Raw genomic sequence first — 24,610 nt, 5'->3', positions numbered from 1 at the left:
CACACGGGCAAAACATAAGCTCGCAGGTGCAAGAGACGGGAGAGGGGCATGGCCACTCGACTTACTTAGTACGGACATCCTGGCCCAAGGACATGTGCACGTATATCCTGAGGCTCCCCCTAAAACTGTGTTGTGCTGAAGAAACGGTCCAGGGAGTGTGACAACTCATCTTCTATTTTGAAATCAGAATCCACGCTGGCTACTTTAAGCTTGAAATTGGGGGCAGGAGGAGGGGTCCGCTATCGGCCATCTGGCCTTTTAGACGCTGGCTTTTTTTGTTTGTTTGAATTTTGGAAATGGAGGAGGATACACAATGCAGACACATGATAAAGGAAAGGGATTAGAAATCTCCAATGTCGGAGAAAGAGACAGGCTCGTTAGGAGAGGATGGGATGTCGGAGGAAGACCAGAACCGCAGGCGTTTAGAGAGAGCTGGGTGGGTCGTTGGAGACTTGTCTTTGTCCTTGTTTTTGCTTTTCAAAAAGGGACTCTTTTTGCGCGGAGGTGCTAAATTGTTACCAATTGGATAACCCAAAGGAGGAAGGAAAAAAGAAAACACAAATAAATGAAATGAACAATAATGACAAATGAATCGAAATTAGCTAAATGTACTTAAGAAATCAGAATCCCATCTTGCCCAGGAAAGATGAAAACAGTACATAGTACTCAGACCAGAATCAGGGCTCAGGAATCATCTGTGCTCTGACTCAATTAATTTAAAGGCACCTGAATGCCAATAACTTATTTCCTCAGCACGTGAGGAGAATTACATACTGCCCAAGGGGCCAAGGTTTAGATGATTTTTCAGTTTCAGTGTGCCAAATTATTAAGCACGAATGCTTATTAGTTTAGGGCCCAGCTTCTCTTACTCATCCATTTTAATGACAGGGTCCCTAACAGCTCAGCTCACACAATCCTCCTGTTCCCACCCAAAGACTTTGGGAACACTCAATGATCCGTTTCAGGGCGCTGTAATCAAATACTCTACCTGAAGTATTCACTAATGATTTTGTATCTCTAAAATAATCTTTTGGCAGGACGAGTTTTAAAATAATTTAAATATCTCCTTTGCATATTAAAAAAACCCTTCAAAACCAAGAATCATGATTTCCTTTTAGATCTTCTATATACATCCTCCACTCCAATCCTCCACTCCTTAGCCTTTAAATTACAGTGTCTTAACAAAGCAGACAATTGGGCTAACTTCTTAAACATGTCTTCTATTAACATTAATCGACCTAACCAATTTCTGATGTAGGATTAAAGTTGATGCCAGGATTTCCATTATTTCTTCCTCCACAGCACCACCTGGTGGTGACAGTGGTTCACACCACAGAAAAAGGGACCAACTCATTCAAGGTTGGTGTCCTTGCGGCCAGTTCAGGGCTAGGCTCTTGTTCGGCATCTTCAGGGACCCAAACAGCTTTACCCGGAGGCAGTCCATGCAGTTAAGTGCACGCAGTTAAGAGCTCAGGCCCCAGAGTGTGGTCGACCTGAATTTGGGTCCCACTTACCCAAGGCAAGGGTTTCATTCACATTGTTGAGCCTCACTTTCTCAGCTCTACAAAGCGGAGGCCACTTTCACCTGCCTCAACAGGGTCGTTCATTAGGAGTCAGTGAGATGCATAAAACACATAAAGTAGTTAAAGGGTGCTGGACCCAGAGGGAGCACCCAAGACATGGTGGCTGCTAGTGATCGTGACCATGGTTACGGACCTGCTCGCTCATGGATCGCTTTGGACCAGTCAAGCATTTTTTTTCTCTGAAAGTTTTCTTAACTCAGACTGATTCTAGTTAATTCCACTTAAACAGTAATACAAGTTGAGATGACAAACGTCCAAAAATTAAACAGGAGCCAATATAAAAACCTGAGGCAACAGAACCCCTCTAGATTAAAAAAAGTTAAGCTTATCGTTTACTCACATGAGTCCTCTAATTTTTTTCTTTTTCTCACCCTGTCTTACGGTGCTGACGCTATCTAATCTCATCCCCATAAAGAATGACAGTATTAGTCCCCGAATAAGGTGCGTGAACATTATTTTTGTTAGAGATGGGGTGTCACTCTGTCGCCCAGGCTGGAGTACAGTGATAGCTCGCTGTAGCCACGACCTCCTGGGCTCAGGTCTACTGAGCAGCTAGGACTATAGGTATGTGCCACCACGCCTGGCTAAATTTAAAAAAATTTTTTTTTTTTTTTTTTTTGTTGAGATGGGGGTTTCCCTGTGTTGCCCAGGCTGGTCCCAAACTCCCGGCCTCAAGTGATCCTCCTGCCTTGGCCCTCAAAGTGCTGAGATTATAGTGAGATTATAGGCATGAGTAACTGCATCAGGCTTTTTTTTTTTTTGCATCTGAAGGAGACACAACAGGTACTTGTGAATGTGCCCCCCTGAAAGGCTTGTGCACACACCACACTCAGAGGGTAGCCTGTCGCTGGTCCTCAGTGCTATATCCTCTGCCTCCAAGACCTCATGGGTCTCAGGCATAGGCTGGGTCTTCAGGAAGTCCTCGTATCCTTTGTAAAAATTTAAATGACTCGGGATAAACAATCCCCCCAAAATGGTATTTAAAGGTAAAGCTGAAAATTTAACAATGTGTAAGGTAAATGCTGTGTCTAATCGATTCTAAGACACATTTTTTTCCCCTATACTTTAACATCTCGGAAATTAGGAGGCAGTTTCAATGGTGTCTCAGTCACCACTGGCCAGGTGGCCACAGTGACAAAACGGACATTGTCATAACCAACTCATCTTGCTCCTATTTTCCTTTCATGTGTGTGTACAAAAATCGAATTCTTATTTAGAAAAGCTCTTTCAGCAAGAGCATAATACAAATTCAAAGTGGTGGCCCTGTACCGTTTGATTGCCTCGTGGTATATAGAGTAACTGTACAGCTTTCGTGTCTCCTGAGAGGTGATGAAATCCAGCATACATGACTAGAAACCCTGTTCTTGTTTCACAACCTCTGGCAAACTCCAAAGGACAGCCCTGAGGGAAAAGGCACCGGGTGTCCTATGGCTGGTGGGACACAAGGCCAGATCAGGCTGAAGAAGTCGTAACCCACCTTTCAAAGCGGTAACAGATGAATCACCCAAGGGCTTTCAGGACATCTTATATACATGGAGAATGTGTTGAGTGCACCTGGGATCTCCCTGCACAAAGCGGCTTACTACAAATCTTTGGCACATATGAGGGAACCTCAAAATAAGCTTCCTTGCTTGTCTCTTTGGTACCTGCACGAATGTCAGCTTTGGATATTCAAATATCTGCCTGGCTACATGATGAATGATGCTTTTCATTCTAAAATAACAAAAGCTGCTGGGCGTGGTAGCTCACGCCTGTAATCCCAACAGTTTGGGAGGCTGAGGCAGGTGGATCACTTGAGGTTAGGAGTTCGAGACCAGCCTGAGGCGGGTGGATCACTTGAGGTTAGGAGTTCGAGACCAGCCTGGCCAACACGGTGAAACCCCGTCTCTACTAAAAATACAAAAAATTAGCCAGGCGTGGTAGTGGGCGCCTGTAATCCCAGCTACGTAGGAGGCTGAGGCAGGAGACTCACTTGAACCTGGGAGGCAGAGGTTGCAGTGAGCTGAGATCATACCATTGCACTCCAGCCTGGGCAACAAGAGTGAAACTCTGTCTCAAAAAAAGTAAAATAAAATATAAAATAAAATAAAATAACAAAAGCATTATGGGACAAAACGGTCACCATGCTGACATTTCTACACACCTAAGCAGAAGGTGCATGTGCAGTCACTCACCCCCGGCACGTTCCTGCACAGGCGTGCACAGCCACCGGCGAGAGACCCTTCAGGACACCCCCTTCCTCACCCGACCACGGCCAGGGCGGCCGCCCCTACCTTTCCCCGCAGACCCGTTGTGGGCGTCGCGCTCTTCTGTACAGCTGGAGGCCAGTGGGGGGGTGTCGGAGTTCTCGGGCTGTGATCTGAGAGGCTGAGAGGCCGCCGGCGAGGCGGGGTCTGGGGACTCCAGCTGCCAGGGAGGGCTGTCCATGGTGGATTTTAAGCGTTCCCTCGAACCGTCTTTCTTTGGTTTGATGAGTTTGACTAAGGCTTTGGCTCCAATCCAGTGGTTCTTCCTAGTTAGAAGTAGATGTTTAGGACATAGCCAGCCCTCCCACACACCCCCAGCGGTCCCTGGTTCCCTAACGTGGGCTGGGATGTTCTTCCCCAGTCTGGGAAGTTTGGCCATGTGCACGTGGGGTCAGGACGATGATGCTCATGACCATGGTAATCGTTTCTGGGGCTCAGGAGCTGGAACCTAATTCTCAGTTTGGCGCAGGGCTGGGGATGATAGAAGCATGTGCATCATGACAGAAATCCACTCTAGTCTCCCAGAATGAAGGAAGCGATGCCGGGCTTAATTTAGTTGGCAATTTTTCTGTCAAAAAGCCATTTCCATGAATCTCATTTTCTGCTAAAGTTAATCATCAGTGAAATAAGCTGACATTCCCCTGACTCCTCCCTTGCACTGAGCAATCTGGGTGAGTGGAGAGGGCAGAGGAGAGCAGCCTGTTTCATTAAAAATCTGTGCATTTAAGGAGTAAGCAGTAACATCACAGCGAGCTGGACACGGAGGGCATCCTGGTGTGACATGAAGAGAACCCCGCCTGGGCTCTCACCCTGACTCTGAAACTAAACAGCGCCTATTTATATTATCACTCCCGTTTCTCATCTGGGCTTCAATTTCTGTGTCAAACAAGACTCAGACCAAGGTTCTGGGCCAGGCATGGTGGCTCATGCCAATAACCCCAGCACTTTGGGAGGCCGAGGCAGGTGGATCACTTGAGGTCAGGAGTTCGAGACCAGCCTGGCCAACATGGTGAAACCCCATCTCTACTAAAAATACAAAAATTAGCCGGGTGTGGTGGCACATGCCTGTAGTCCCAGCTACTCGGGAGGGTGAGGCAGGAGGATGGCTTCAACCTGGGAAGCGGAGGTTGCAGTGAGCTGAGATTGTGCCACTGCACTCCAACCTGGATGTCACAGCGAGACTCTGTCTCAAAAAAAACCAAAACCAAACCAAAACAAAACAAAAAGCACACACACAAAAACCAAAAACAGACTGAGGTTCGGAAATTCTGTGGTTCTGGATTCCCAGAGAGACCTCAAGGGATTTGCGGAGATTTTGACTTCAAGGCTGGGCCAGGACAATCCGAAGGGACAATTCCTTGGGTTCAGGCCGTGGACAAGGGGCAGCACTGCTAGGCTGGGCCAGCTCCACTCAGGGAGGAGCTGCTGCTCTCTGGGGAAGAGACATGTCGGTGAAGCCACCCTGAGGTTCTGTGCATCCAGAAAAATCTGCATGCGGTCCAAAGGTTCCCACCTTTGAAGACCATGGGGGCTGGGCCAAGTGTGCTGCCCGAGCATCCTTTCCAAACCAGGAACATGGGTGTCCACACCATGTTTAATCCTGAGACAAAACCCTGACAAGGCAGCCCTGCCATCCTGCTTGAGTGACTCCAGTACCACGGATGCTCTGTCCCCTTCAAAGGCCCACAGCTAAATGAAGCCTGTGTCTCACTGGGGTCACCCGGCACTGGCCACCCCTCACAGGACAAGCCAGAGTACAGAGGCAGGCGGAAAGGATTGTAAACTCTCTCTGATGTGGGAGACATCTGTCACAGGTGATCTGCCACACAGCGGATGGTGTGGGGCCTGCCCTAGATGGCTGCTTTCACCCTGTGCACAAAAAAGGAAGCTTTTAAGTTCTGTCTTTATGTCACCACACTTAAATCAACTCACTTCTTTGGAGGAGGATCATAGAACTTGTATTGATCCATGATTTTTTCTTCCAGCTTTTCCTTATGTCTTCGTAAGGCATTTAATTTGTCTCTGTGAATACAGGAGAAAGAAAACCTATCAATCCAGTTTTAAATCAAACAAGTGAATTTACTCATTGGCCCAGCCTGGAATCTTGTGCACCCAGGGTTGGTATTCTTCCAGGATTGAGATGAGGTTAGTCATCACCGTCATGGTCGCTGAGTTTGGAATACGTGAATGGAGGCATGTGCCGTGGGTTCAGGGAGCCCTGTGACCCTGAGATTTACTGAAGCCCCTGGGACCCAGCTCAAGGCAGCAAACTTCTAACAATCTGAAAACTCACGCTCAAGACCCAAGGTTTCTCCTTCCAGGTTGTTCAAGACGTGGGGTGCTCCTGGGGTCAGGCAGAAGCTACTCCCCGGTGGTGAGGGGGCGGGGTTCAGGGGGTACATATTACCACCACCTGGGCATTGAGGTTGAAAAAGTCAGCTCAGCAAAGTCAGATGCGTGACTCAGGGCTGTTCCCCCTCAGAAGCAAACTCAGCAGCTTTCAGGGGCCAGAAAGAGAAGTTAATGAGCACAGCAGGGCTGGAGAAACCAGGGACCCTGGTGGGGACTGCAGTGAGCTCCTGTGCTGCCAACGCTGGCAGACGACTGCCATGGGGGAATGAACCAGGGCACAGCAGGGCGGACCTCCCAAGAAGCCAGATGCCCAGATGATGAAGCCAAATCTCCCAATTTCTAAATATTGGAAGCTGGGTCATTTTTCAAGAACTCTGCAAGGGACCAAAGAGATATCTCTTGAATCTTGGGCAGGCTCAGGCACCTCTGCTTACCGGGGAGATCTTGGCCTTCCTCATACAAACAGGAAGCTTCTGTTTGCACTTAGGGAGTCACAGGGCTGCGTCCACAGTGCATTCAGAGCACAGCTGCCCACGGTACTGCGGACTACTGCCGACTCCTGCCTCAGCGCTGGGTGGTCTTGAGGGCCCAGACCCTTGGTTTCCTCATGGTCTGGAAACCCTTGGTTTCCTCAAGGCCTGAAAACAAGGCCTTACATGAGAGATAACAGCTCATTCTCGAAGCTGCCAAGGTCCTGACCCAACCAAGGCCTTTCCCAAGAGCTCACGATGAGGTGAGCCCCTGTAACAAGCGATCTCAGCCACGCTCCGCTCCCAGTCCCTTGACTCGACATCTGTGTGCTGGTGTTCTGTGCTCATGGCCGTGCTGCTGAGCCTTAAGCCTTGAGTGCTTCATGGCTGGGGATGGCCCCACAGACTCACACAAACTCCAGGGCCTGGAGCAGGCCCCAGGAAGCCTGCCAACCCTCTGGCCTGGAGTAGACACTGTCTAATGCAAAAACGTCATCAAATAATCCCCCTGAGTGCTCCTACACTCCTTCTAGTTAGCACCTGTCCAACCTCTGCTGGCGATTTTTATCACCAGGATTATAGAGGGCCAACTTCAGGGTCATTTCCACCCCACAATTACAGTGTGCTTTTACATACAAACCATCCTCCCGAAGGTGGCACGCCAGCCCTAGACACGTAGGTGAAGCCAACAGAATAACAAAGGGGCATCGTTACATCAGAGAGCTGGGACAGCACCCTGGTGTTCACTGTGACCACAGTGATCACGTCCCACCACAAGCACGTCCCTTCTTGCCTTCCCCATACTGATGCCAGCACACCCATGCCTGCCCGGACGCCAGTACCAGCCATTCCCGATCACGTGGAAGGACAGCCCCACCACCATGGCCAGGATCCAGAAACCACTCTAGATTCTTCATTTCTCGACTTCTGAGCCACGAGATTCCTGGCACCAGGGTTCGTCCTCTTGCCCTCTATTTCTGGAAGCTTCTCTGGCCCTGCTAGAGTAGTATATCTTCCAAAACAACTCCAGGAATCCAACATCTTTAGCTGAACACGGAAGCTACCACAGCTGAGCGTACACCTCCTTTTCCAGCCTTCTCTTCAGATGCCCCCTGCACATTCCCCACACTTAGACCACCTGCCACAGCTCACCTTCTTGTCCTCACCTGCCACGGCCCCCCTTCCTGTCCTCACCTGCCATGGCCCCCCTTCCTGTCCTCACCTGCCACGGTCCACCTTTCTGTCCCCTCACCTGCCACGGCCCACCTTCCTGTCCCCTCACCTGCCATGGCCTACCTCCCATGGGCCTACCTCCCATGGGCCTCCCCCAGGCCCTCCGGGGTAGCTGTGGACTTCAACTCCCTCTATGTTTTTTTTCCACACTTCATGTAACCCTTCACATCTGGCTGGTAATGGACAAAGCTTTGTTCACATCTGACCTTCCCTACTGGTTCCTGGCTACCAGGGGACTGGTTCTGTGCACCTCACAGGGCCCACGCTTAAACCAGCACCTCGTAAATACCAGCTGAGTGAGGCCAACTGGGGCACACCAAGCCCACTTCCCTCCATCCAGGGGGACGTGGACAGGTGCACATCACTCATTCCCAGCCTTCAGTTTGAATTCTCCCTGAGATACTTCAGTGTTCTCAAGATTTTTTAAAGTGAATTTAATTCTAGAAGCAGAGAAAAGAAGCTTCTGGTGGTGGAAAGCACCTCTGAAAGAGCAAACAAAAGCCAACTGCCATCACCTCTAGAAACTGAGAACATTCCAGGAAACTAAGGGAAGTCCACGCTGGTGACCGGTCTGTGCCCTGCCCTCAGGATCCCAACGGGCCCAGGGGGTCCTCTCTGCACGGGAAGCCAGGACGTCCAGAGACTGAGGACGTGTAACTGTGGTGAGGGTGTGGAGAGCGGTTCGGGGACTCCCTGCTTACATGTACTGCTTCTGCTCCTCATGGTACTGCTCCTTGTTCTCCATGTTCTGCTCTAGAAGCATCTGGTTCTGCTGGCTCAACAGCTGGATCTGGCTCAGGAGGTGATGATTTTCTTCCTCCAAGTTCCCCTTGAGACGGGAGAGCAGCTAGAACACAGACCAACAGCATCTCAGACACCACGTGACCAGGTGATCCCACTGCTGGGAACCTAGCTTCCAAAGGAAGAAGGCCACTGCACAAAGATGTTCAATGCAGTATAATCTACAGCAGTGGAAACGTGGAAAGGGCCAAACGGCCAATGACGTGGGAATGGCTGAGTTCCCTCTGTCCAATCCAGATGTCTATGGCAACATGTGGCTACTGAGCAGTAAAATGCAGCTACTCTGAATCATGATGCACAAGTGCAAAATACGCAACAGATTTTGAAGGCTTAATACAAATAAAAAGAGTATGAAAAATCTCATCAATAATGTTTTTGTTTGTTTCTTTTGAGACAGAGTTTTGCTCTTGTTGCTCAGGCTGGAGTGGAGTGGCATGATCTCGGCTCACTGCAACCTCCGCCTCCCGGGTTCAAGCGATTCTCCTGCCTCAGCCTCCTGAGTCTCAGCTGGGATTACAGGCGCCTGCCACCACGCCCAGCTAATTTTTTGTATTTTTAGCAGAGACAGCGTTTCATCTTGTTGGCCACGCTGGTCTCGAACTCCTGACCTCAGGTGATCCACCCGCTTTGGCCTCCCAAAGTGCTGGGATTACAGGTGTGAGCTGCCGTGCCTGCCCTGAAGTCTGCCAACTTCTGTTCTAGAGTATGACTGGGGGGCAATGGGAAAATCACAGGCTTTGGATTCCAATGCGCGACTCTGAGAAAGGAGGATGGACTCATGGGGCCATCGTAAAGATTAACACAGAGGAGAACACAGCAAAATGCCTGGTGCACTGGAGGTGGGAAACACAGGCTGTCCCCTCCTCGTCACCCCATTAGCAATTACAACTCTGACTTCAGAAAAACCAAAATTCTCCCTGTTTTTAATGTAATTATACATAATTTATGCATACAGTGAGAAGAACTGGAAGGGAAAAGGTGAAGCTATGGCATTTTTTCACTAAAAATACTTCTGTGATTGCCACTGCTATATTACTTGGGCAACAATTAAAACAAATACCATAATAAAGCATTAGTCTCCCCAGTGTAGAGAACTGCACGAGGCTTGGGGGAGTCAGGCACATCACAAACGTGGCAAGTCAGCGGTCTGTAGGGTGAAAGGCCGTCCCTGGAAACTCAGCTTTGGCCCAGTGGAAAGACCCTGTGTGGCCGGGGGGCTCCCAGGAAACCAAGCCGGCTGGGCCCCGCCCTTCAGCCCAAGTCCATGATCCTGAGGGCCAGTGCATCCCAGTAACAATGGGGGAGCTGCTCTGCCACCTCATTAGATGCCGGGCAACAAACCAACCCAATGTAAGGCATACGGGCTCCTGGAGAGAGGCGGGGTGGAAGGAGCGGAGAGCCCGGCTCCGAGCATAGCCACGCCCTCATCACTTCACTCATGCTGCTTCGCTTCTGCCACAGGGTGAACCATGTCCCCAAAATTCATACAGTGAAGCCCTAAGCCCCAGTCCCTAGCATGGGACTGCATTTGGAGACAGGGTTCATAAAGAGGCCATTAAGTTAAAATGAGGCTGTGGTGAGGCTGTGGCTCTGATCCGATCTGACTGATGTCCTTTCAAGAAAAGGAAATTTCGACACACAGACACTGGGAATAAGCCCACAGAGAGAAAAGAGCACCGCCTGCAAGCCAGAGAGAGGCCTTGGGAGAAACCAGCCCTGCCGGTTCATGGATCACGGATGTCCAGCCTCCCAAGCGGGATAAACCCACTTCTGCTGCTTAAGCCACCTGGCTTGTGGTCTTTCGCTCCTCCAGCCCAGGGAGACGAACATGGCTTCCATCTGCGGCCTGTTTGGGGAGGCTGGTTTGTGCTGGATCTGGAGTTCCGCTGAATCCCTCCCCAGAAGCCACCATCCCGGCCACAGCCCTTCCCTCCTCCCCTCTCATGACCTGTGTTCCACCCTGAGTGAACCATCAGCATCTTCCAAAAAGCCTCCCCATCCATTTCTGTGCAAATCAGTCCTTCCCATGCAAAGCCTACCACACGTGTCCAGCTCTTGCCAGTCCTTCACTTCACCACAAGTGTGACCTTTTCCACGGGGCCTGCCTTGCAGCCCCTGACCTGAGGCCTCCTGGAAAATCCTGACACACCTGCCTGTGACAGCACAGCCCCCGGGGCAAGGATTCCACAGGCAGTGCTGTGGCCTTTGCCTCCAGCCTGCCTCCACCCCCATGGGGCCCTCAGGGTCCCAGGGTCTCTCATTCTCAGGGGGCAGCATGAGATCCGGGTGGGTGCACCCTGCGCCTCGGTTTCCTCATTTGTGATGTCTCACAGGGCCACCGAGGGGTCTGGACAAAAGGCGTCTGAGACTGTTTTTTTTTTTTTTTTTTGAGACGGAGTCTCGCTCTGTCGCCCGGGCTGGAGTGCAGTGGCGCAATCTCGGCTCACTGCAAGCTCCGCCTCCCGGGTTCACGCCATTCTCCTGGCTCAGCCACCAGAGTAGCTGGGACTACAGGCGCCCGCCACCACGCCCGGCTAATTTCTTTTTGTATTTTTAGTAGAGATGGGGTTTCACCGTGTTAGCCAGGATGGTCTCGATCTCCTGACCTCGTGATCCGCCCGCCTCGGCCTCCCAAAGTGCTGGGATTACAGGCTTGAGCCACCGTACCCGGCCGACTGTTTCTTGACAAAAGAGCAAACCTTGTCCTGAGGTGCCACCTGTCCCTGGGGCTGTCTAGGGGGTGGGGTGAGACCTATGTGCTCCTCCCTGCCAGACCTGCCTCACCAGCCTTCCGTGTGCTGGGGTCTGTTAAGATCTCATCTGGAGAGGGTCTTGCTGCTTGAGACCATTTCCAACCTTGTGTACTAGAAGGGAGGGCTCTCGAAGCTGGGGACTCCTGAGTGAGCTCCGTTCCAGAGGCAGCCACACCCCCAAATGGAGCAAATTCACACCACTGCTCTAGAACAGTGTGACTTCACACCACTGCTCTACAACAGTGTGACTTCACACCACTGCTCTAGAACAGTGTGACTTCACACCACTGCTCTACAACAGTGTGACTTCACACCACTGCTCTACAACAGTGATTCTCACACCACTGCTCTACAACAGTGACTTCACACCATCACTCTGGCAACAGTGTGACTTCACACCACTGCTCTAGAACAGTGTGACTTCACACCACTGCTCTACAACAGTGTGACTTCACACCACTGCTCTAGAACAGTGTGACTATGGAACTGAAGAGATGTAGGAAGACAGCGTAGACACGGCCAAGAGGATCGAGATAAAACATCATCAACCGTCCCGACCGGCCCTCTCCCGACCCTGCAAAAGGCAACGGTCAGACGGCGGTTTTCGTGTACAATTGCACCAGAAGCCGCACTGACCCTGTCAGCACCTCTGGCTTCACCACAGCCTCTGTGCCATCTCCACACATTCGTGTCTTCGCGCACAAATGCCCATGAGGACCCCTCACAGCCTGGCTGAGTCCTGGGTTGTCCCCTTGGGGGACTCATCCCTGTTTCCCGAGGCTCCCCCGACGCAGGCCTCACCTCGCAGTGGTTGTCCAGCTTGGTCAGCGAGATGTCCATGGTCTGGTGCTGCTCCTTCAGCTCGTCAAAGCGGGCCTGCCAGCGGTTGAGCTCCAGCTGCGCGTTGTTCAGTGAGGTTTTCAGCTCCTTGGTGTGGGCGTGCAGCTCCTCGTACTCCCCCTTCAGCTGGTGGTGCAGGAAATTGACCCTGGAGGGGGAAGAGTCACAGGGCAAAGGGGCTGAAGAGCCTGCCAAACAGGTATCGGCCCAGAGGCCTGGGCTATGTCCCAGCTCTGACAGTGGCAGGCTGTGCAACCTTAAACAAAATCACAACCTCTCTGGGCCTTTTTATTTTTTCCCCATGTGTAAAATGAGGAGCTTGAACAAAACTGTCCATCAGCAAACTGTGTTCTTTGGGGTTCCATGAGGGTACCCTTGATGCCACCACACTGAGCCTACAGGGAGACTGAGCAGGCAAGCTCATGAGCAGACAAGCTCAGACACCTGTCTCAACATAGCATCATGCTATGAGCTCTTCTATGCTACAGCTGTGGTATCTGTGTACACTTGAAAAATAGGATTCTGCTGTTTAAAAAATGTTTAAACCACTGAACTAGAACACTTTTGCTCTAAAATTCTATGTCTCTGCCCAGCTCTTCTTCCCAATTCCAAGCCCCTTTCTAATTTCACCTCCTGAGATAAAGTGTGAGATGGTGTGTGTTATGTAAATCTACTAAAATTGCCATCATCAAAACAACTATTACCCAACTGGGAGTTCCCTGGAGATTTGTATCAGAAAGCTCAAATTACCAGGGTCTTGTGGACTTGATTTGGACATAGACGTGTCTTATTTGGCCTGTACAATTTTACTTTTTAAAAACAAATTAGTTGGCCGGGTATGGTGGCTCATGCCTGTAATCTCAGCACTCTGGGAGGCTGAGTAGGGAGGATTGCTTGAGGCCAGTTCCACACCAGCCTAGGCAATAGTGAAACCCCCATCTCTGCAAAAAGTAGAAAAAAGTTGCCAGGAACCTGGGAGGTGGAGGTTGCAGTGAGCTGAGATCACGCCACTGCACTCCAGCCTGGTGACAGAGCGAGACTCCATCTCAAAAAAAAAAAAAACAAAACGTTGCCAGGCACAGTGATGCACACCCGCGCTCCCAGCTATCTGGGAGGCTGGGCTGGGAGGATCACTTAAGCCCGGGGGTTGAGGCTACAGTGAGCCGTGATCATGCCACTCCACCCTCAGCGGCTAAACAAGATCCCATTTCAAAAAAAAAAAAAAAAATTAGTCGCCAACATTAAAAAATTTGAAGTTTACATCAACACCCAAACATTCAGGTTCTCTTAAAATGTAAGAAACAAAAGGCTGACCAGGCAGTCCCGGGCCTGCCTCCAGCTGGCGGCCTTTGCTGGAGCCGATTCTTTGCTGCCCTTTTAGATAATGTGCATTCTCTGTTCTACGGTCTGTGGTCTATGTCTGGCAGTGTTTCACCCATGTGCCTGATTTGCCTGGAGAGCCAAGGTATCTGAGTTTCTAACCCCCTGTACACACTCATTCAAGTATGTGGGAGGAGGAAGAATTTCGTATGGTCAAGCCTTTGCAATGAGACAAGACCTGGATTCCATCCTGACTCTGCTGTTCACTAGAAACACAGACTTGGAACAAGTTATTTAATCTCTCTCAACCTGTTTCCTCATCTGTTTAAAGAAAAGGGCCGGGTGCGGTGGCTCAAGCCTGTAATCCCAGCACTTTGGGAGGCCGAGACAGGCGGATCACGAGGTCAGGAGATCGAGACCATCCTGGCGAATATGGTGAAACCCTGTCCCTACTAAAAAGTACAAAAAAAAAAAAAAAAAAAACTAGCTGGGCGACGTGGCGGGCGCCTGTAATCACAGCTACTCGGGAGGCTGAGGCAGGAGAATGGCGTAAACCCGGGAGGCGGAGCTTGCAGTGAGCTGAGATCCGGCCACTGCACTCCAGCCTGGGCGACAGCGCAAGACTCTGTCTCAAAAAAAAAAAAAAAAAAGATAATAATAGTATAGTCGATTCTCATTATATGTGGTAGTCATGTTCTATAAAGTTGCTGTAAACACTGACTTAGTGAACAGCGAGGCATCCAGCCTAGGGAAAAAACACAGAATTAGGTTCCCGGGAGCCTCTGGTCACATTTCTGTTACTTGATCAATACATAACCTTGTTTTATGTGGGTTTCTGTTTCAAGATACCTTATGTAACATAGTCACAGCCAACAGCACTATCACTCATGCCTGAACAAAGCTTATCTAAGACTTTTTTCTCTGTAAGACACATCACAGCCACCTTCTGCTTAGGGACATGAAACAGCACTTCAGTACTACAATTGTGGGTCATTTTAAACAGCAAAGTCACTTCCCGAAAGCACAAAATCTGAAAACTGTGGCACTGAGGAGATTCTGAAAGGGACATTTGTTTGCAGTAGGAGCTGAAACAAGAAGGCAGCGTGTTGTCGTGTGTGCCCTCAGTTGGGAACGTGCGCATCCAGCAACTCCCACATTTCACCACTCGGTACGGGTCCACGAAAGCTCCACGGAGACTGGTCTTGGGGTGGCAAATACAACTTTAGCAAGTAGGTGGATTCACAAATAGGGGCTCTGTGAATCATGAGGAATCTGCAGCTTCTCCTTCATGAGCATGAGGTGGGCTTATGCCAGATGATGAATTCACCTGTGCCTGATGCAATCCTCACAAGGGTCGGAGATGGCGGGGGGGAGAACCACCCAACTCAGATGACGCACCATCCCCAGGTGTCACCTGAGTCCTGGCATGCCAGTAACCAGCTGGAGTTACCCTTTAGCTTATTTTACCCACCTAGCTGTTCACATAGCAAGGGATAAAAATCCACCATTGCCAGGGCACTCGACCTTCTCAGTGGTTGCTATGCAAGGAGGGTCTGAACAGAATCGGGGGTGCTGAATGCCGCTGCGTGCAGGGCTGGGCGCCGGCGCTCACCTGTCCAGTTCGCCCCGCAGCCTCTGGTTCTCGCCCACAGCGAGGGCGTTTGTCCTCTGCTCCTGCTGCAGCGCCTCCCGCTCCGTGGTCAAGACCTTCTCCCGCTCCTCCAGCTCCGCCTTGCGCTTCAGCATGTCACTGTGTCTGTTGGAGGGAAACACCTCCTGTGAGTGTGGCCAGGGCCTTCTTTTCCTACAGGTAACTCACACCCCAGAGGATCTGCGTGTCTCCTGTGAGGAAATGGGATTCCTCTGGAGATTCTCTCTGCAGAAGTGAGGGGCATGGGGCAGGGAGCAGGCGGGGAGTGCGGCCACCAGGAGTCATGTCCAGGCCAGTCCTGAGCCCCGGAGCCCAGAATCCTCTTCCTCCAGCCCAATTTGCCTCCATAGTCCCTCCATGCCCTGATCAAGCGGTCCCTCTTCCTTTAGCCACCTGACAACGCGATGACTACATTTTCTGAGCTCCATGCCCTTCTCTTTTAGAGAATTATAAATAAGCACAAATAAATCTAACAGAAACCATAAAACAAACAGTGGAATTCCACTGCACATCACAGCTAATCTCACCCTCCAAGGGCTGGAGAAGCCTCTCCCTCTCCCCTTCGTGCTCGCATCCACTTTTTCTTAGTCTGGCCTCCCCCAGGGCACAGAGGCTCACCCAGGAGCTGCCAGGGACTAGCTGTCACATACACACAGCAGCTCTCCTCAGCCCCTCAGCCACAGCCCTCACCTTCCCCACAACTTTCTCCCTACCCTCCAGGCTCTAACCTTCTCCAGGCTCTAATCTTGTCCAGGCTCTAATCTATCTTTGTTGGTGCACTGGCCATCTCTGGGGGGCAGAGTACAATGATGCAGCCGCATAGGCCCTGGCCCCTCCCCCTCCCAGCCTGTTTCAACCTCGTGAGTTTACGCGTGACCCAGGATCTCCTAGCAAACTGGAAGTGTTGAGAAGTCTGAGGCACGGTCTCCTGATCTTCCCCATTCAGACAAATGCTTCTCTACAGACCCCTTCCTGAGTGTCTCACACCCAAAGACAATCTGACAGAGACTAGCCAGTGTCCCTGGGGATTCCAGCCTTTCTCTTCAGGACTCCACTGCACCTTGTTGGAAAAGCACATTAATCAAGCATGTCTCTAACCATTAGCAAATGACCCAACTGTAGGGCAGAAACTTTATAAGCCTTGCTCACCACTGAATGGCCGTGTGAGGAATGACACGTAGTGAATACTTGTTAGAGCAATGAGTGAGTGAGCGTCTCTGATTTAAAAGTGTCAAATGAGAAGAGAGAACCATCATCCTTGCGTGCCATGTACCTACACTCCTAAACCTGTAGCCCTGCTGCAGACACACCAAGGGGGCCTCCAGTCATCTGTCCAGCCAGCAAAAAGCACTGAGTAACCACCACATGCTGTATTGAGCAAGGACCTGCAGGGAAAACAACAGTCCAAACTCCACCTGCCAAAACCTTTGCCCTCTAAATGCACATTAAGAATACAATAAGGGGCCCAGGCGCTGTGGCTCATGCCTGTAATCCCAGCACTTTGGGAGGCCGAGGCGGGTGGATCACTTGAGGTCAGGAGTTCAAAACCAGCCTGGCCAACAAGGTGAAATCCCATCTCTACTAAAAAATACAAAAATTAGCCGGGTGTGGTGGTGCATGCCTGTAGTCCCATCTACCTGGGAGCCTGAGGTAGGAGGATTGCTTGAACCCAGGAGGTGGAGGCTGCTGTGAGCCAAGATCACTCCACTGCAATCCAGCCTGGGCGACAGATTGACTCCATCTCAAAATAAATAAATAAATAAAACAATACGGCATTATTTAATATGACATAACATAACATAACACTAAGAATAAGGCACACAAGTGCCTGGTGAGTGCTGGGCATCATGCTGGTATCAGACGGACACAAATGCTTCATTAGTTTGTCAACTGGGTGCAACTCCTACCACATCTAGACACAGCACCACGTACACAATAAATATCACACAAATAACAAGATGGGTAGGGGAAGACAAGGGAGAGATCAAAGTGCCAGGAGGCAGAAGATGCTACTTTAGGCCTGAAGGAGTAGTCTTATAGTTTCAGATGCCTCAACAGCCCCTGAAGGATGGAGATCTGGATGGATAAAAGGGGTGAAGAACTCCAGATAGAGACAAAAAGGAAGCACTTGATAAATGAATGTCGTCACCACCCATGAACCCACAAGCATCATCAGTGCCCACACAAGGCTTTTGTGACTCATGACATTTGTGCTCCTGACCGTGGAGATGTCCTCCCCACTCCCACCTTGAAGAACCAATGATCACTCTGCCATGTTGTTGAGGCTGCTTCAAAGGAAACACCACCAGCAGGGCCACTTCCCAGGCAAAGGAAAGTGGATCTTGCTCCCTCTGTTATACTCCAAGTATCTGAGAGCCTCTCTTTAGCCACATCTCTCTCATGCATCAGATTCAGGTACACATCACACCTGCCCCTCAGACTCTGGAGAGCAGCATCCTACCTCTCCTAGCCCTCCCAGGATCGTGCCATGCTCTGTGCTGGTGCCTGGTACCATCACTGATTAGCAGGAGACAGAAACCCAGCCCAGGTTGGCTGACTTAATGAATACAAAACCCAAGACCATAAACCGTCAAGAGTGCAAAGTTAAGATGTCTGCATTTCAATGTATGTAAGTTTTACCTGTAAAAAATGGGGCTTGGGGATGGAGAGTGGGAGGTACACATGAAATGAGAACCGCAGGACATAAATGACTGTCGAGGGCGCATGACGCGTACACAAGAGTTTCACTATATGATTCTGCTTACTTTCTATATGTTCGGAAGTTTCCATAATTAAAGGTTAAAAATGAAAGAAAACAAGTGAGACCTTGATATGAAAGAGCTGGGAGGCCAGAGAAGGCACACCCCTACAAACGGAGCCATGGAGAATTCCCTCCTTATTTCTGTTTTGGGGAGAAAAGAGAGAAGAGAACCCTTAGGGATCAGGGCCCCAAAGGCCCACTGGAAGTAGTAGAGGCACCCCCTTCTCCACACAGGACCCCTTCTTGCTACTATCTCCAGTTGCACAAATTCCAAATTGCTGAAGGTAACGTTTTATTTCCTTCCCTTTGGGAAAGCTCAGGTGCCCCAACAATGGGAAGCAGCCAGACAAGAGATTTCCTGCAGGGGAGGGCCGGGGAAGTCCTGGTCCTGAGGGTAGCCTGACAGTCTCCCCAGGCCTGGCCCAAGGCCCCGCGGCAGGCCTACCCAGGGGCCCCACCTCCACCATCCTTCACCTCCCTACACACCCTGCCTCTCCCCTGGGCCTTGACCACTTCCCCAAGGCCCTGTCTCTCCTCCAAGCTCTACGCCTCCTCCAGGCTCTACCCCGGCTCTCCTCCAGGCTCTACCTCTCCTCCAGGCTCCACCTCTCCTCCAGGCTCCATCCCCATCAGGAGGCTCTGGCCTCTCCTTCAGGCTCCACCTGCCTCCCCCAGGCCCTGCCTTTCCCACAGGTCCCACCCATCTCCCCCAGACCCTACCTCTCCTCCAGGCTCCACTCCTCTCCCGAGGCTCCACCTCTCCACCAGGCTCCACCCCTCTCATGAGGCCCCTGCCTCTCCTCCAGGCTCCACCCCTCTCCACTGGCCTGACCTCTCCTCCAGGCTCCATCACTCTCCCTCAGGCCCCACCTTTCCCACAGGTCCCACCCATCTCCCCCAGACCCCACCTCTCCTCCAGGCTCCACCCCTCTCCCCAGGCCCCGCCTCTCCCCCAGGTCCCACCCATCTACCCCAGGCCCCACCTTTCCCCCTTGCCTCTCCTCCGGACTCTACCCCTCCCCAGGTCCCCTTCCTTCCCCAGGCCCCACCTCTCCCCGAGCTCCTTGTGCTCCAACTCCAGGTTCCGATGCAGCGTCTTCAGGCAGCTGTGCTGGCGAATGAGGGCCTCGTACTCGGCCGATTGCCGCTCGTGCAGCGTGCCCAGGTGCTCGTGGTCCTGCAGCAGGGCCTCGTAGGCCGCTGTAAGCTGCTCCTGCTGCCTCTGCAGGCTCTCGTTCTCCGTCTCCTTGGCCGTGTGGTGGTTCTGAAGCAGCGCGTACTGCGCGGTGAGCGCGGCACTCTGGGAGCTCAGTGTGGAGTTCTCCACCTGCCGAGAAGGAGAAGCGCGGCGTGGCGCAGGCCCCACAGTCAGCGAGGAGGGCTGGGGAGGTCAAGTGCTCGAGCAGACACGAAAATAGCTGGGACCTTCAGGGCAGAAGACCCAGAGGGTACCCAGGACGGCTGTTCCAGAACTTAAGGAACTGCTGTGGGAAGGGGACTAAACCACATAGACGGGCACTCAGAGGCTGCTTCAGTCCTGAGCCACTCGCCACAAATGCGAGCTGCTGGGGCAGATGATGTCCTTTTCCTAGATAACTCCCTTGGGTGCTGTGCCCTCTTTGATAATTTTTTAAAAACCTCTTTTCAGCTGGCTGTGGTGGCTCAGGCCTGTAATCCTAGGACTTTGGGAAGCAGAAGCAGGAGCATCACTTGAGCCAAAGAATTCAAGACCAGCCTGAACAACATAGTGAGACCCCATCTCTACCCCCCCCCCAAAAAAAAAAAGGTATTTTTAACTTAGCTAGGCATGGTGTTGTATGCCTATAGTCCCAGCTGCTTGGGAGGCTGAGGCAGGAGGATTGCTTGAGCCCAGGAGTTGGAGGTTATAGTGAGCTATGATTGCAGCACTGCACTCCAGCCTGGGTGACAGAGTGAAACCCTGCCTCTTACAATGAAAACAAAACCTATTTTCTAGAACAAGTAGACAGAAAATCTGTACATAAGGATATAGAATACCTGAACAATACTATCAACCTACTTAACATAATTGATATTTGTATACCTCTGCATCCAACGACATCCAAAATCACCAGAAACTGAAGAGAAGGGAATATTTCCCAAATTATTTTATGAAGCCAGAATTACCCTGATATTAAAACCAGATTAAGACTGTAAGAAAAATCCAAAATAGTCAATATACTGTTTTCTTGTTAGCAGTACAAATTCCAATTTCTTTGCCAAACAGTTTCCTGTTGATTGTCCTTGCCCCATAAGTTACATATTTTCAAACTTTTCTCAGAAACTGCAATAAAAGGCCAGGTGTGGTGGCTCACACCTGTAATCCCAGCACTTTGGGAGGCGAGGCGGGTGGATCATTTGAGGTCAGGAGTTCGAGACCAGCCTGGCTAACTTAATGAAATCCCATCTCTACTAAAAATACAAAAATTAGCCAAGGCACAAGAATCACTTGAACCCGGGAGGCAGAGGCCGCAGTGAGTCAAGATCGCACCACTGCACTCCAGCTTGGGTGACAGAGTGAGACCCCCATCTCAAAAACAAACAAATAAAACCTGCAATAAATAAATAATTTTCCACAGTCTACAAGCAATAAATGAAAACAAGCATCTGAAGTGGCACACAATCCTAGTTCTACTTTATGCTCTCAACAGTCTGGGAGCCTCTTCATATCCTACACTTCCCTCTTAGAGATTAAAAATTTACATTAGCTTAAAAAGAAAGAGTTCTGCCAGGTTCTACAGTAAAGAAACCTGGTTAACTTTGTTAAACCAAGCTTAATCCTGAAACCTCTTTTCCAAGTCAGTCCTAATAACACCTCAAGGAAAAGACTGGAAAACATGGACAAGAATGGAAGTAAAAGGAGAGAAATAAAACTTTTGCCCATGCAGCCATTTTCTCAATCACTGAAAATGGCTTAAAAACTATCACCCCCTTCACTGATCACTGTTTGCAGCGGGTCTATTAACAAAACCCCAAACTGCTCTGTGCTTTGATCTGCTGCTTCTTTTGAGGAGTCCTAATGCCCCCAGTTGGTCCCCAGGAGCCACAGATAAACATCCCGCGGGGCTTGTGACCACTGGCGCTGGGAGCCCCATTCACCTGCAGCTTGGCGGTCTGTGTCTGCAGTGTGGTGTTGTGCTCCTGCAGGAAGGCGCTCTGTTTCTGCAGTGTCAAGATCTGGCTGCTGAAGGTCACGTTCTGGGTCTCCAGGTGCTGCAGCTGTTCCTTGAGCAGCTGCTTCTCAGCTTGCAGAGCTGCGTTCTAGAAGATCGGGAAGCATGAGCCAATCAAACTCCAACTGGGTAAATGCTAACTGGCCACAGGTACTTGGGTTGTAACGAACTCTCAAAAGTTGAGGTTTTGGGAGCCAAAGCGAGGGTCTGCTGGATGAGGGCAGTATATTTTCTCTCTTTGAAAAAGAAAATCAGCAGGATTTTTTTTTTTCTAAAGGCTACATATCATGGGGACACTGCCTGAGACCCAGGTATGTAAGTGGGAGGTGTGTGCATGCTGGAGTTAAAGCCACTTCCTTTGTCTCTTTAATGCTTTCCTTTGTTTTCTGTTGAACACCTTAAGAGTGCATTTCTGTCTCCCATTGACTCCAACCCTGAGTATCTCACAGGACAGAGAGTCAAAGCCTTAGGCTACAGCCTTACTCAGAGGTGACAGCAAGTAGAATAAGGTGCTTCACGTTACATGAGATTAATAAAGACCATGTTAAAGTTTGCCACCAACTGGGCTAAAGGCCAGGACCCCGTAGTCTTTTACTCTCCCTTATTAGCATGGGGCTTTGGATCAAGTCTCTTAAATTCTGTTTCAGCTTTATCATTGATCAAATAATGAAAATCACCACTCTGAACTTCATAAAGTCATTGCTGAGAATCAAAGTCAGAGATACGGACATGCATTAGCAGACTTTTTCCAGCAAGGGCCAGATAGGAAATACTTTTGGGTTTGCCAGCCATGGGGTTTCCATCTCAACTTAAAGAATCACTGTCACTGTAGGGGAAGCAGCCCCAGACAACCTGTAAACAATGGGCATGACTGTCTGCTAATAAAACTTTATTTACAAAAGCGGGTGGGGGGTGGAGTTTGCCAATCCCTGGTACTGGGCACTGAAAGACACAACACCCCAGGAAGAGGCTGAATTGCCATGAAGACTGTGTGTGCCCCTGATGTGAGAATCACTGAAGGGACCTCGAATGAAGAGGAGCCCCCGGGACCTGCAACTCAAGACGTGTCCAACTAGATCCGGCTAAATCTCCTGTGTTCTTTACAGCAATGACAAGTCATCAGTGGGACTACTGATAGGGCAGTCTCTCTCTCTCTCTCCCCTCGATGGACCATGCCCAGGCCAGCCCACTCACATTCCGCTCCAGCTCGATGGCCCGGTCCTTCACTCGGAGAAGCTCCATGGTGGCTTCCTTGTGGCCGGGCCCCCAGGCCTCCTTCCCCTGGTGACTGGCGGCTGTCTTCCCCGCAGGGTGCTTGAAAGAGTTCTGCAAGTGCTGCCCCTCTCCCTCGTTCTGCCTGAGGGTCTCACACTCCTTCTTCAGCTACAGGCGGGCGTGACAATGAGCAAGGAGGCTTTAGGCAGAAGCAGCTTGGCCTGGAGCCCCGAGTGAGTGGCTGAGGGCAGCCGCACCACACCCTCTGCACTCCCCACACTCGCCCGCCCTGGTGCGTGTAAGCGAGACGCGCTCCTTTTCTTTTGAGGGGAAGGCACCAACCCTCTGCCCTACACTTTCCCTTCCCTTCCACAGAGGACAGGGAGGTGGGGGCCTGCGACCCGTTCCTGCCTCAGTCCCTGCTTTAGCCACATGGCTTCCTGCTTTCCTGAGCCTCAGTTGTCAACTCCTTCAAACAGAGGTGAGGCTGGGATACAGGACGTGAACAGGGATGAGGTCTCAAAGCCCCTGCCGGCGCTGCAGCGGCTTCATCCAGATTCCTATTCAATCCTGCAGCCAAGAAGCATGGCACGTGTTCAAAACTGAGGCTGGAAGAGCACGTGTGTGGAAGGGGGGAGTGTGCACACCTGATGACCTGTGAGAGTGTGCACGTGGAGAGCATGTGTTGGTGTGTACACCTGTGTGTGAGGAGCATGTGTCTCTGTGTGGAGTGTGCACATGTGGCGGGCACATGTATAATACATGTGTAGAGAGCATGCATGTGTATGTGTAAGGAGCATGTGCATTGTGTGTATGGAGAACATGTGCATATGTATGTGGAGAGTGGAGTATCTGTGGAGAACACACATCTATATGCATGTGGAAAGTGTGTTCCCACATGTGACAAATATGTGTGCACGCATGCACCCAGAAGTAGACATGTGCATGTCCTCACGGGTCCCTGTGCACCCGTCTGTCTCATCAGAAGGCTCCTGTGAGACTCTGCAGGCTGTTGCTCAGTGCCCGATGTGCAGTTTCACGGAGGGCTCTCATGGGTGTTCCCATATCTTGCCTGGTGGACTTGGTGCTGCTCTAGGCCACTGCCCGCCTCCCTGCAGGCCTGTGACTCTTACTCTGGTTCTGTTTGGCCCCAGTGTGTGTGATTCTGAGGGTGGCTCCCTCAGTCACCCTGCGGCGCATCCACACCTGCCCTAGAAAACGGGTATCCGGGTCACCCCTCTGCTATACAGGTGAGGGGCTGGAAAGGGTGAGGCCAAGAATGGGCAGCTGGGCCGCACAGTGAAACCTCCATGCTCACCATCTGCAGCTCGCTCTCTAACTGGCGATTTAGGCTCGCTTTCTCTTCCATCTGTGCTTCCAAAAGCACAATCTTTTCTTCTTTCATGGCTAGTGTTGTTTTTAATGCTGATTCATTTCTGCCCTCCAAAATCTTGTATTTTCTGGAAAACACAAAGATATAATAGTATCGCTTATCTATTTCTCCACAAGTTCCCAGTGTCCTCACTGTCAACACATCATTCCTTCCACTAGGCTGGGTTATGGAGCTGCAGCTTTTGGTCCAGAAGAACTCATGAGCCAAAACTCATCTTCCCAGAGCCCTTTGGGGGTTCCCTGGGTAGAAACACCTGTGACACCTTCAAAGGCAACACCACAGCTACAGTTTTACGGTCACTGTCTGAGGCAGGAATTATTGCCATTTTACCCAAGGGGAAACTGAATCTCAGAAAGGTTAAGCAATTTGCCCAAGGTCACAGTGCTAGGTTAAGTGGTAAGTCTGAGGCCTTTCCACCAGAGAGGACTCCTACTATAAGACATGTGGATCTTCTAGGTTACAAGTCCAGGAAAAGACCAAGACCTTGGATTTCCTTAAAAAACAAGATCAGGACGAGCACAGTGGCTCATGCTTGTAATCCTAGCACTTTGGGAGGCCGAGGTGGGAGGATCACTTGAGGTCAGGAGTTGGAGACCAGTCTGGCCAACATGGTGACACCCCGTCTCAACTAAAAAGATACAAAAATTAGCTGGGCATGGTGGTGCATGTCTGTGATCTCAGTTACTCAGGAGGCTGAGGCACGAGAATCACTCGAAACCAGGAGGCGGAGGTTGCACTGAGCCGGGATCACATCACTGCACTCCTGCCTGGGTGACAGAGTGACACTTTGTCTCAAAACAA

At 50.7% G+C, this 24,610-nt stretch overlaps 1 protein-coding gene across 8 annotated transcripts in view; it reads right to left on the bottom strand.

Annotated features, from left to right (window-relative positions):
* The window catches only part of CCDC88C (coiled-coil domain containing 88C), a 147,753-nt gene that overhangs the window by 14,015 nt on the left and 109,128 nt on the right, over positions 1-24,610 (bottom strand). For 6 of the 8 annotated variants that reach the window (XM_009212139.4, XM_021941470.2, XM_021941469.2 and 3 more), the window contains 9 exons: positions 23,735-23,876; positions 22,396-22,584; positions 21,128-21,289; positions 19,060-19,337; positions 15,211-15,354; positions 12,240-12,426; positions 8,586-8,731; positions 5,762-5,851; positions 3,857-4,095 (listed from right to left, as the gene is read on the bottom strand). In XM_009212139.4, the coding sequence (XP_009210403.2) occupies positions 3,857-4,095; positions 5,762-5,851; positions 8,586-8,731; positions 12,240-12,426; positions 15,211-15,354; positions 19,060-19,337; positions 21,128-21,289; positions 22,396-22,584; positions 23,735-23,876 (1,577 nt within the window). Of the gene's footprint in view, positions 1-292; positions 508-3,757; positions 4,096-5,761; positions 5,852-8,585; positions 8,732-12,239; positions 12,427-15,210; positions 15,355-19,059; positions 19,338-21,127; positions 21,290-22,395; positions 22,585-23,734; positions 23,877-24,610 lie in introns of those variants that run through there. The other 2 variants (XM_017961476.2, XM_021941472.2) reach the window with 2 other exon arrangements.

Source organism: Papio anubis, chromosome 7 (genome assembly GCF_008728515.1).
Source record: "Papio anubis isolate 15944 chromosome 7, Panubis1.0, whole genome shotgun sequence".
Classification (NCBI taxonomy): domain Eukaryota; kingdom Metazoa; phylum Chordata; class Mammalia; order Primates; family Cercopithecidae; genus Papio; species Papio anubis.
This window is presented reverse-complemented; position numbering and strand designations above follow the sequence as displayed.